Raw genomic sequence first — 13,097 nt, 5'->3', positions numbered from 1 at the left:
ACAAATCTGATTAATTTTTATAACAATAGAGCTGAGTTGAGGGAGAGCGCTAAATGTGGTGTATTTAGGTTTTAGCAAAGCCTTTGACATGGTTCCACATAGAGGCTCATTTTTAAAGCACTTAGCCTCCCAAAGTTCCATAGAAACCTATGGAACTTAGCCTCCCAAAGTGCTTTGAAAATATGCCTCATGGTCAACTAATAAATAAACTAAGTGCCCTCGGTATAGGCCCTGAAGTAACTGACTGGGTTAGGAACTGGTTGACTGGAAGTCGACAGAGGGTACTGGTAAATGAACTTCACTCTGAGAAAAAAGATTTTACCAGTGGCATCCCGCAAGGTTTGGTTCTTGGGTTGGTTCAACATTTTTGTAAGTGATATTGCTGAAGGGCTGTCTGTTAAGGTTTGCCTCTTTGCAGATGGTACCAAAATTTGCAATAGGGTAGACACTCCTGATGGTGTGAATAACATGAGAAATGACCTAGCGAAGTTTGAAGAATGGTCCAGAATTTGGCAGCTAAGATTTAATACTAAAAAATACAAGTTCATATATTTGGGCTGTAAAATCCCAAGGGTGATGAAGAACGTTTGTCCATGAAAGAGCAGCAGGACTTGTGTGTGATCATATGTGATGATGTTAGGATGGCCAAATATGTAGAAAAGGTGATGGCAAAAGCTAGAAGAATGCTTGGATGCATAGGGAGAGGAATGGCCAGTAAAAAAAAGGAAACGATGCGTCCCTCTATAAGACTCCAGTGAGACCTCATTTAGAATATTGTGTACAGTTCTGGAAATCACATCTTCAAAAAGATATAAACAGGATGGAGTGGGTCCAGAGGGTGGCTACTAAAATGGTCAGTGGTCTTCATCATAAAGCATATAAGGACAGACTTAAAGATTTCAGCATGTATACTTTCGAAGAAAGGCGGGAGAGGGGAGATATGATAGAGATGTTTAAATACCTCCATGGTATAAATGCACAGGAGGCAAGTCTCTTTCAGTTGAAAGAAAGCTCTGGAATGAAGGGTCATAGGATGAAGGTGAAAGGGGATAGACTCAGAAGTAACCCGAAGAAATACTTCTTCGCAAAAAGGGTAGTGAATTTGTGGAATGGCCTTCTGGTGGAGGTGATGAAGATGAAAACTGTATGTGAACTTAAGAAAACTTGGGACAAGTACATAGGATCTTTAAGGGGCCCTTTTACTAAGCTGCGGTGAAAGGGGCCCTGTGCTACAGGCGGCAGCTGTTTTTGCTGCACACCAGGGCCCCACTTACCACAGCGGGTAAAAAGGCCAATAGAAAAAATGGCCGTGCGTTAAGTTTGCCCTTGTCATGTGGCCATTTCGGGGAGGAGCGCTAACCGCCACCCATTGAGGTGGCGGTAAGGGCTTCTGCACTAACCTGACAGTAACCGGATTACCGCTGGGTAACCCTTGTGCTAGAAAATCAGACCTGATTTTCTGTAGCGCTGGAAATGGTGCACGCTGGAGGTGGAACTACCGCTGGCACCTGCGTTGGGCCAGAACTAGTTCCCTTAAGGGAAATGAAGAGATAGTAGATGGCATGAATGGGCAGACTGGATAGGCCATATGATCATTATCCTACCTTCATTTTTCTCTGTTTCTAAGATCCTTTATATTGAAAACATAATGCAAATGGGAATTTCCATTGATATGGGATATTTAAATCTTTTAAGATCTGTGTTAGAGGGTGGAAACATTTTCTCTTCTGCAAAGTATTGTGTAGGAAGTCTGTGAAAATCAGAATGTCTGCATCTTTAAACTTTATAAACTTCTTCTGTTGTATACTCAGCATTAGTTTGTGTTTGTCTTGGAAATAATGACAGACCGTTATGGTGCAAGATCTGTGATCTCCATGTCCTTAGCTATGAAAGCTTTCTCACTGGTTGATCCATAGCAATTCATATATCAACTGTGGGACATTTTCATCCATTTCTTGTTCTGGTAGATGTAGAATTTTAATATTACATCTCCACTGCCAATCTTTGGTTTCTTTAGTTAGCCATTCTGTATTCTGCAGTTTATTTGCAACAGAGTTAACCTGCTTTCCAGTATTTACTTCATTTTGAGTTATTTTTCCATCTAAAGCTTTAATATGTGTTTTCAAATGAATAATTACCGCAATTATATTCATCTTCAGCAATTTAAATTAACTCAGTAATTCCAAACAATCCACAGTTTTCACTGGAATATTTTTTGACAAAGTTGCTTGAAAAAAATAAAATGCAATTAGTTATGTGAAATTGATGCTTTTGACAGAATTTTTTAAAATGTATATTTAAGTATGCTAATTTCTGCAATAGAAGCAACACTTTTACCCTCTTTTCAGGTTTCTGATGCTTTTGGAAGCTAATTATAGATTATTTATGTTGAGCTGTTCTTTTATATATTAGAAAATTTCTCTTCCTCTAGATTTTAAGTCCTCATCACTCGAGGAGAGAGAAAAGGGTAAAGTTAGTCTGTTAATACAAGTAAAATAGCATAATTTTTACAGTATGTCCCATTTAATCTGTTCCTTAAACATTTCCACTAGGGGAAAGGTAACAAATGAAACTAATGTGTACTTTTCTTCTTACAAAATGTTGTAGCATTTTAGTTTGCTTTACATGTCACTTATTCAGATGAATATTTACAAAATGTTTGCTTCCTGGTATTCACTGAAGCGTGAGACACTCACCAGACACATTTTCATGGTACTGAAGAGGCTTCTGGTTAGCACAAAATCTGACTATAACAGAGCTCTCTTTGTTTCAAGGTTCTGTTCAAATGGACCTCAACCGGATGCCAAGACCTGCGAAAAGTGCTGAGAAGTGCTCTCTGAGCCTGATTGATGAAACTCTTTCACCTGATATATTTGTGTCACTCTTTGAACAGAAAACTGTCAAAGGTTGGTGGCCTTGTGCAGGAGAAAAAGAGGAGAAGAAAATCTTAACTGTAAGCCTTATTTTATTATTATTATATATATATTTTTTGATAGAGCCAAACTCTCTGTTTCTTAAGGATCTTTTTTTTTTTCGTGCTCTGGGATGGGTGGGGGAGGGGTGATTGTTTCTTTGTGCTTTTGATAGAACATAACTGAAAAAAGTGCTGATGCTGATGTTTGCTTGCAGTTGTCCTGTGTGTCATGTTATCATTACCAGTGTTAAAAGATAATTATATTTTCAAGGTATGACTAATTTAGTTGAAGCCTTGTCTCACCTTCACAGTATATTTATCATTTACTACTGACAATCATGATGTGACACATAAGACAACTACAGGCACCCATCAGCTTCAGATATTTTTTAATTATGTGCTATCAAAAGTGTTAATGAAGTCCCCACAATCAGAATAACCAAAATACAAACTGCCTTTCTATTGCAAATGTTTTTATGAAGAGGATAATTTTTAAATGCTGCAAATATTCCTACATTGACTGTTCTTTGATCATAAAAAAGGTGATAAGATAACATTTTGCAAAGACAGTAAACTATGTCAGAAACGTATAGGCTTCTCATCCTGACATCATCCCATGTCTTGTTTTGCTACTTGTTGTATTGTGTGCTATTTGCTTTTTTGTCAAAGGCACACTATTGGGAGGGCAAGGGGCAGGATGTATTAATATTATTTCTCCATTGAGATTGAATCAAGAGCACAAGCATATGAACATAAGAGTAACCATGCTGATCAATGGTCCATCTAGCCCAGTATCCTGGTTTCCAAACAGTGGCCAAGCCAGGTAACAAGTACCTGGTAGAAACCCAAATTGTGGTGACTTCATCAATAGAGCTAGGATGGATCGCCTTGGCACTCAGCTCACTCATGGTGCCTGGTCAAAAGCTGAGAAATTGATCCATATATATCATCTAGAATTGAGAGCAATATTTTATTCCCTTTGTCAATCTTCTCCTGCATCAATCAGTTCTAATCCACAAAGACAATCAAAAAGTCACCACAAACAAAAACGAGTTTTTAATGAATTCTGCTAGAGCAAACAATTTGTAATACAACAGTTCAAACCCCATCCTTTCATGTGAAAAATAAAACAGTTACAGAAGTTCAAATGTAACTTTTTCAGACGGCATTTCAGATCTGAGTCTTTAGTCACCTTTTCCCAGAGACGATTACATATATCCATCTCAATAGTTCCATTGATTGATTTAAGAAAGGGATTAAAACATGGCCGTTTCACCAGGATTTTCCAACCTAATTCTGGACATATACACTAGGATCCATAATGTGACCCACCTTGATCGATAGATTCCCCATGGTCCTGGCAGCTGATGTTCTTCCCTGTGGTTCCTCTTGTTTTATTCCTTGTAACCAGTTAATTTTTGTTGTGCTACTCCTCTTATGTCTCTGATATCTCCCCATTGATAAATCTGTACAGTTGTTTCAGTTAATTAAGACCCCATTTTACTAAGGTGCAATCACGTTTTTAGTGCGTGCTAAAATTGTAGGTGTTCTAAAAGTTAGAGATGCCTATACATTCCTATGGGCGTCTCTAATAGCGTGCCTTCAATTTTAGTGTGCGCTAAAAACATGAGCGTGCCTTAGTAAAAGGGGGCCTAATTTTGTTATAAAACACAATAATGCTATTTTTAATGTTTGAATTGCAGTGTACCATCAACCTAAAAAAGAAATATAAAAAAATAAAATAAAGTGCATCTCAGTGCACTCTCAGCCTATGTCCTAACAACAGAGCTCCAGCTTCCCTGTGTTCCAAAGTTTCCATGTTTTTGAGAGCACAAAACAGGGCAGGCAAGCACTTTGGCATGCTCACCACACTCCAAATTAGCAGCACTTAAATCATGCGAGAAGAAAAGTGGATTTATTATGGCCGCAGCAGTTCACTACGTACATATGTTAATACTTTGTACAGTATCATACAATTACATTCATCATCAGTCCAATAGATTTCAGAACCAACATCAGATATTTTTACTGCTTTCTTAGCAAAGAGGCCCTTTTACTAAAGCTTTGCATGCGTTAACAGAAGTAGTACACGCTAAATACTAAGAAGCCCATAGGTATAAAATGGGTTTCTTAGCATTTAGTGTTTGCTAATTCTGTTAGCATGCACTAAGTATTAGTAAAAGGGCCCCAAAATTACTCATTGTGAAAGGTATATTAGCATACACAAAATGGAGAAGCCATTGCAAAAAAGTTTCAATGTTTTCAAAATAAAATAAAATAATAATAACCACTTAATTGTACAGCAAACAGAAAACACCAATAATATCATGTTTTGAGTGCTGGCTCTGCTTCAGGGTATTCTATATCACTAGATAGGTTACTTCTCACTTAGAGGTCCTTTTACTAAGCTATGGTAAGCACTAACACATGCTCACCGCAGCTTAAAATGGCATATCATAAGGTATTCTATGGTAATTTTTTTAATGTGCATGCGCAAACCACATGCTAAAATAATTTTTAAATATTTTTGTGGCGAGGCGTATCTGTGCTAATCTGATAGCATAGCTACATTGCTACATACTTACTGATTAGCGTGTGAGCCCTTACCACCTACTGAGAGAAGATCTTCAGGAAGCAAACTTAATGGATTTCTTAGAGTCATCTTCTTTGGAATTTATAAATCAATAGACCACTCTTTTAGTGGCATTTGCCTTAAAACTGGACAGAGACACTGTTCTCAAATTATATTTTTAATTACATGGATTGCGAATTCTTGGGATCTACGATTTGAATTTTTCCTGACGTATTGAGGCGCCAAAAATTTTGGCCCTCTGCCCTCAGGCCCAAGTTCTGGGCATGAATTTTTTGCTACAGTTTTCTTGTGGTTTTCGCCTTAGTTTTCAGAATAATTCCTATGTCTTTAATGATCCTAAGCAATTTTTGGAATTTGTGGTGTCTAAGGAGGAATTGAAAATACAGACATGATTCTCGCAGTTAATTTGGGAACTGTGGGATCCTTTTACAAAGCCATAGGAGGGCTAACATGCGGGTAGCGCGTGCCAAATTGCCACTACCATAGGGTTAGCACGTGTGTCTGGTGGTAATTACAAGTTTGGCACGCGCCGAATCCCACAGTAAAAAATATTTTTCTATTTTCTACCACGGGGGCGTTCCCGGTGGTAATCGGCAGTGCAGCCACATTGGCACACACTGCATGGTTACCGCATAGGTAGTGCGTGAGCCCTTACCGCTAAGTCAATGGCTGGTGGTAAGGGTTCAGTCCATAAATAGGCACGCTCTAGTTTTAATTTTTGCACACTCCTGATTCCTGGCCCATTAAAAAATGACTTTTTTCCCAGCTGCGATAAAACGTGGCCCATCGTGCGCCCAAAAGACACGCCCACACTACCGCAGGCCACTTTTTACCTTGGCTTCGTAAAAGGACCCCTTAATTCGCCATTAATACAAAAAACAGGAAATGCGATCAGTTCCCTGCTGCTATAAAAATGCCTTTAGCGCATGAGAAAAACCCGCATAAGGGACAGTTCCTTCTAAGCTCAGCGGGAGCCCTCCTCCTGCAGTCCTGCCAGTAGGGGTGGGGGATGCTGTTTCACTAGCACATTTCCGATAGTGAGGGACAGGTAAGCTCTCCAGGACTCTAAAAACTTGCCTGTCCCTAGAAATTGAAAACACAATGTTGTAGCACCGCACCGCACCCCCCCCCCCCAGCAGCAATGCAGCCAGTAGGAAGACTCCCGTTCAACTTAGAAGGAACATTGACATAAGGGTGCACTAAGTCCACTTTTAACCACAGTTTGGTAAAAGGGCCCTTTATTATCTGAAGCATAGAAATTCACAATCTTCAATCCAATTATTTAAAGGAATTAAGCAACTTTTGAAACTTTTTTTTTATAGCCACTCTGTTATAAAATTACCCCATGGGTCTGACTTGCTAAGACTTTTTCTTTGGGGAGAACAGTCTTAATAAATGAACCCCATGTAAAACAAAATCTGTAAAATATGCCAAGGGAATCTTATGAAAAAAAATTAGAAATGAATCATTGCTATATATTTTTTTCTACTGCTTATTTTAACTCTCCTTCCAAATTTAAATATATTTCTAAAGTCTTTTTTCCCCCCTTGTTGACATCTTTTTTATGCAGGGCAAAATAGAAATGACCCTAGAAATTGTAGCTGAACATGAGAATGAAGAAAGACCAGCTGGAGTTGGTCGTGATGAACCAAATATGAATCCCAAACTGGAAGAACCAAAGTAAGGAAAAATACATCATCAGTGTATTTTGTATATTGTGATTCATAAACCTAATGGTCCATATAATTAGTTTTTGTGATTTCAATAGTTTTGCCTTTGCCTAACCCTCTGTATGAATATCTAATGCAGTTAGATACTTTGCTATGATATTTTAATATAAGTACATAAGCATTGCCATACTAGGATAAACCGAATGTCCATCAAGTCCAGCATCCTGTTTCTAACAGTGGTCAATCCAGGGTACAAATACCTGGCTGGCAAGATCCCAAAACAGTACAAGTACAATACATTTCATGCTGCTTATCCTAGAAATAAGCAGTGGATTTTCCCCAAGCCCATTTTAATAATGGCTTATGGACTTTTCTTTTAGGAAGCTATCCAAACCTTTTTAAACCCCGCTACCTGACTGCTTTTACTACATTCTCTGGCAACAAATTCCAAAGTTTAATTACAGAGTGAAGAAATATTTTCTCCAATGTATTTATAATTTACTACTTTGTAGCTTCATTGCATGCTCCCTAGTCCTAGTATTTTTGGAAAGAGAAAACAAGCGATTCACGTCAACCTGTTCCACTCCACTCATTCTATAGACCTCTATCATATCTCCCTTCAGTCGTCTTTTCTCCAAGCTGAAGAGCCCTAACCACTTTAGCCTTTCCTCATAGAGAAGTCAACCCATCCCCTTTATCATTTTCATCGCCCTTCTCTGTACATTTTCTAATTCCACTATATCTTTTTTCAGACATTCCCAGGTGTATAACATGCACAAATTGTGTGTCCATATAAAAATGTACAATGTGTGCATGTTATATGCATGAAAATATGGCTTCTGGCAGTATCAGGCACTCCCTACAATCCTTTGGTATCTAGTGTCAACCTTCCCAGGTAATGACATTAATTTGATTTATTATAACTTAGGTTCCCTTTTTTTTTCTTATATTCATACATACCATTGTGTTTTGTTTTGTTTTTAATTTTATTGTGAACTACTTAGATGTATTTTTTCACCAATATATCAAATTAATTTGAACTTTGATCTTTGAACATTTGACCCCATTCTTGCATTGCTGTTAAACAATTGTCAGTTCAATGGGTATGAGTAGCTGCACATCATCCATGTAGATGTAGAACTGAGTATCCATCGACCAAATTAGACTGAGGTAGATGTTAAATCAGATATGCCTTAGTATTAATTCTTGTGGTACCCTGTAGGTCAGCACCCATGTTGGCAATAAGGTGCTGCCAAACAGTATGGACCGTTGCCTATCAAATAGGATCTGAACCAGGCAAGTACTTTGTCACTGATAACATGTTTCTGCAAGTCAAACCAGCATAAGTACATAAGTAATGCCACACTGGGAAAAGACCAAGGGTCCATCGAGTCCAGCATCCTGTCCATGACAGCGACCAATCCAGGCCAAGGGCACCTGGCGTGCTTCCCAAACGTACAAACACTCTATACATGTTATTCCCGGAATTGCGGATTTTTCCCAAGTCCATTTAGTCGCGGTTTATGGACTTGTCCTTTAGAAAACCGTCTAACCCCTTTTTAAACTCTGCCAAGCTAACCGCCTTCACCATGTTCTCCGGCAACGAATTCCAGAGTTTAATTATGTGTTGGGTGAAGAAAAGGTTTCTCCGATTTGTTTTAAATTTACTACACTGTAGTTTCATTGCATGCCCCCTAGTCCTAGTATTTTTGGAAAGCGCGAACAGACGCTTCACATCCACCTGTTCCACTCCACTCATTATTTTATATACCTCTATCATGTCTCCCCTCAGCCGTCTCTTCTCCAAGCTGAAAAGCCCTAGCCTCCTTAGTCTTTCTTCTTAGGGAAGTCGTCCCATCCCCGCTGTCATTTTAGTCGCCCTTCGCTGCACCTTTTTCAGTTCCACTATATCTTTCTTGAGATGCGGCGACCAGAATTGAACACAATACTCAAGGTGCGGTTGCACCATGGAGCGATATAACGGCATTATAACATCCTCACACCTGTTTTCCATACCTTTCCTAATAATACCCAACATTCTATTCGCTTTCTGAGCCGCAGCAGCACACTGAGCAGAAGATTTCAGTGTATTATCGACGATGACACCCAGATCCCTTTCTTGGTCCGTAACTCCTAATGTGGAACCTTGCATGACGTAGCTATAATTCGGGTTCTTTTTTCCCACATGCATCACCTTGCACTTGCTCACATTAAACGTCATCTGCCATTTAGCCGCCCAGTTTCCCAGTCTCGTAAGGTCCTTCTGTAATTTTTCACAATCCTGTCGTGAGTTAACGACTTTGAATAACTTTGTGTCATCAGCAAATGTAATTACCTCGCTAGTTACTCCCATCTGTAAATCATTTATAAATATATTATATTTATAATGATTCAGGAGTACTAATACCAAAGCAAATCCCCTATCTTTGTTTCTGTGAAGATCATCTAGTAGAGATATGAGACAGGTCTGAATCTAGATTGGCAAGGGCTTAGTCAGTTTCTCCCTTCTAGCATTGAGCTGAATGCAGACTAGTATATTTATTTATTTATTACATTTGTATCCCACGCTTTCCCACTCAAAGCAGGTTCAATGCGGTATATGTTTTCCTAGAAATGGGATGTTAGATAATTTCTGGCAATTTTGAGCTTTTTCTAGTCAAGGATGTTCTTCTTTAGCAGAAGGTGCACCACTACCCTTTTTAATGCTGTTGGGAGTTGTCCATTAGAAAGAGAGGCATTCACAATTTTTTTGGCCCCTTCTGTGAGGCTCCTTCTTTCCTTTTGCACAATCTTTGATGGGCATGGATTGAGGGAGCAGATAGTTGGTTGAAGGCCTTTTAGGATTTTGTCAAAGCCTTCCTGTTATTGGGTTAAAGCAATTAGGAGGAAATATTTTTTCACTCAATTAATATTTAAGCTCTGGAACTCATTGGCCAAGCATGTAGTAACAGTGGTTAGCATATCTGGGTTTAAAAAAGGTTTGGACAAGTTCCTGGAGGAAAAGCCCATAGTTTGCTATTGAGAGATGGGGGAAGCCACTTGATAACATTTGCTACTATCTGAGATTCTTCCAGGTACTTGTGACCTGGATTGACCACTGTTAGAAACAGGATACTGGGCTAAAGAGACTATTGGTCTGACCAAGTATGGCTATTCTTATGTTTTATTTAGGTTTTGCTCACACCTTTTTCAGTAGTAGCTCAAGGTGAGTTACATTCAGGTATACTGGATATTTCTCTGTCCCAGGAGGGCTCACAATCTATGTTTGTACCTGAGGAAATGGAGGGTTAAGTGACTTGCCCAAGATCACAAGGAGCAGTAGCAGGATTTGAACTGGCCATCTCTGGATTACAAGACCGGTGCTCTAACCACTAGGCCACTCCTCCACTCTTAAAAGAGTTCTATATGTTTGTTTAAGGAGGCAGCAAATTTGTGTCCTCCTAGTTAACTGCAGAGATTCCAAGTTTTCCACTTCCAGACTGTATATTTTTTTGGCCAGTTCTGGTTTTGAACTTACATTCCAAAGCAGTGTGGGGTTTGTAGTGCCTGGCCTCCAGACATCTCAATGTCTGGTTTTTGGGCATTTTTCTCTTGGACATTTTTTTCCAAATGACCCCAAAAGAAAAATACACTGAGCGCAAAATATCTAGAAAAAGGCAATTTTCAAAACAAAAAGATAGATGTTTGTCAGGTTTGAAAATGGCTATGTTTGCCACTCAATTTTGGATGTTTTTAACAGAACATTCAGAATCAGACTTAGACGTTTATATAAAATTTCCCTCCACATCTCTAAGGGAGAAGAAGGGATGGTAGATGGCATGAATGGGGAGATTGGATAGGTGATATGGAGTCTCATTTTCAAAACATATATACTTACTAAGTTATGTAGGTTACACGTAACTTTTGTAAGTCTATGTGCTTTGAAAAGCCAGTACGGCCGAAACACAGCTGAGTCGAGTCCCTTTCTCCCTGCTACAGTTTGGCTAATAAAGCTGATTCTTCATTTTTACATCCAAAGTGTCATCTTTTTTATGTAATTTTTTGATTTTGATGGATTCATCTTTTAAATACATATTTTATGATTAATTTTAAATTTTGACGTTTTTTATATATATATATATATTATTTTTATATTTTTTTGTGTTTTGTTTTTTGCTTTTGGTGGTAATCTTTGCTGTTTTGTTTCTTCTTCTTCTTCTTCTCTTTGAAAATGAGCACCATGGTCTTTTATCTGCTTTCATTTTTCTATGTTTTTTATATTTCTATGTATATTTCTTTCGAAACAGTTTTTTTTACATGTTAAAATTTAGAAAGTGATGTATCCGGAAAAGTGACGTCTGCTATTTTTCCAATTACAGGCGCCCAGAAACTTCATTCTTTTGGTTTACATCTCCGTATAAAACAATGAAATATATTCTGTGGAGGAGGTTTAAATGGCTTTTCATCATATTCATTGTTGTCTTCATCTTGCTGCTCTTCTTGGGAATTTTCTTATACTCTTTCCCGGTAAGTTCACTATCACTGATGTTCTCTCCTTGAGCATAACTTACTTAAACATTTTTTTTTTAAAAAAGATAAGTGAGGTATTACAGTTCAAGATATGTATCAATATTGAAAGGACTGGATGGATCAAAATGTGTTTCCAGCTATTGGAATAATCTTTATCTTATTATTATGCTGTTGGCATCTCTCTTTTGCAGTCTCTCTTTCCCTCCCAGTTTTTGTTTCAGTATCTGACACAAATTCATAAACTTTCCTGATATTAGAGGACCTTGTTCAGCTTTTAGGATAAGGGTGTGAGGTTGCAAAAAAATGTTTATTATATCATATAAACATTGCAAATGATTCTATGACTTTCTTAAAATATAAGACAGCAATATCAATTGGGCAATGAGATTAGTACTAATTATCTTTAGGGGGAGAGTTATTAACATGGGCTCCTGTTAAGGTGGGTTATTTTACCACTAGCTCGTGCTTTTTTAACAAAGGTAACATTTTATCCGATGAAACCTAATTACTAATAACCCAGGTTGACAGTAAAATAGCCCATCTTAAGAGTAGCCGACACTAATAACCCCCCCCCCCCCCTTGATTTGTTATTGCTGGGTAACATAAATGAGTATAGTCATTTGTATTGTTAATCAAAACAATGGTGTTTGTGTCAAACTTTGGTTTATTATCACAAAAACTGTACTGCATCGTGGCTTTAGAGTATTGTGTGGCATTAATTAATTATGCATGTAGATATTATATTTATTTAGGGCCCTGTTTACTAAGGTGCACTAGTGTTTTTATCGCGTGTGAACTGTGTACATGCCCATAGGAATATTATGGGCATCTACACGGTTAGCGCGTGCTAATGCACCTCTAGCTTGCCCTGGGATTTGTAGTATGGAGTGTTGCCACGATTTGGGTTTCTGCCAGGTACTTGTGACCTGTTGGAAAACAGGATACTGGGCTAAATGGACCATTGGTCTTACCCAGTATTGCTAATCTGATGTTCTTATGTTCTTAGTAAACAGGGCCCTTAGTTTGCATTTTTAGGGGGTGGGGGAAATGGGGAAGTTAACTGAGTGGAGGAGTAGCCTAGTGGTTAGGGTGGTGGACTTTGGTCCTGAGGGACTGAGTTTGATTCTCACTTCAGGCACAGGCAGCTCCTTGTGACTCTGGGCAAGTCACTTAACCCTCCATTGCCCCATGTAAGCCACATTGAGCCTGCCATGAGTGGGAAAGCACAGGGTACAAATGTAACAAAACAAAAAACTGTGTTAGGCCTTTAAGTTGCATTATTTGCCCCTTGATGCAACTTGAAGGGTCTTAATATGGCTTGACTTGTTTTACCGCAGTGACATTTAGGTTGCCGCAGATTACATAGTAATGAGATGCAAAACATGCAAATGCATGTAAAGCTGCTTACTAC

General features: G+C 38.5%; 1 protein-coding gene across 1 annotated transcript in view; it reads left to right on the top strand.

The window, feature by feature from the left end:
- The window catches only part of DYSF (dysferlin), a 591,346-nt gene that overhangs the window by 555,114 nt on the left and 23,135 nt on the right, over nucleotides 1-13,097 (top strand). Inside the window, exons 52-54 of the mRNA XM_030190967.1 lie at nucleotides 2,775-2,953; nucleotides 7,078-7,187; nucleotides 11,536-11,683. Coding sequence (XP_030046827.1) covers nucleotides 2,775-2,953; nucleotides 7,078-7,187; nucleotides 11,536-11,683 — 437 coding nt within the window. The remainder of the gene's footprint in view (nucleotides 1-2,774; nucleotides 2,954-7,077; nucleotides 7,188-11,535; nucleotides 11,684-13,097) is intronic.

The sequence above is a fragment of the Microcaecilia unicolor genome, chromosome 2, assembly GCF_901765095.1.
Source record: "Microcaecilia unicolor chromosome 2, aMicUni1.1, whole genome shotgun sequence".
Classification (NCBI taxonomy): Eukaryota; Metazoa; Chordata; class Amphibia; order Gymnophiona; family Siphonopidae; genus Microcaecilia; species Microcaecilia unicolor.
Note: the sequence above shows the minus strand (reverse complement) of the source record. Positions and strands in the feature narration are given on the sequence as shown.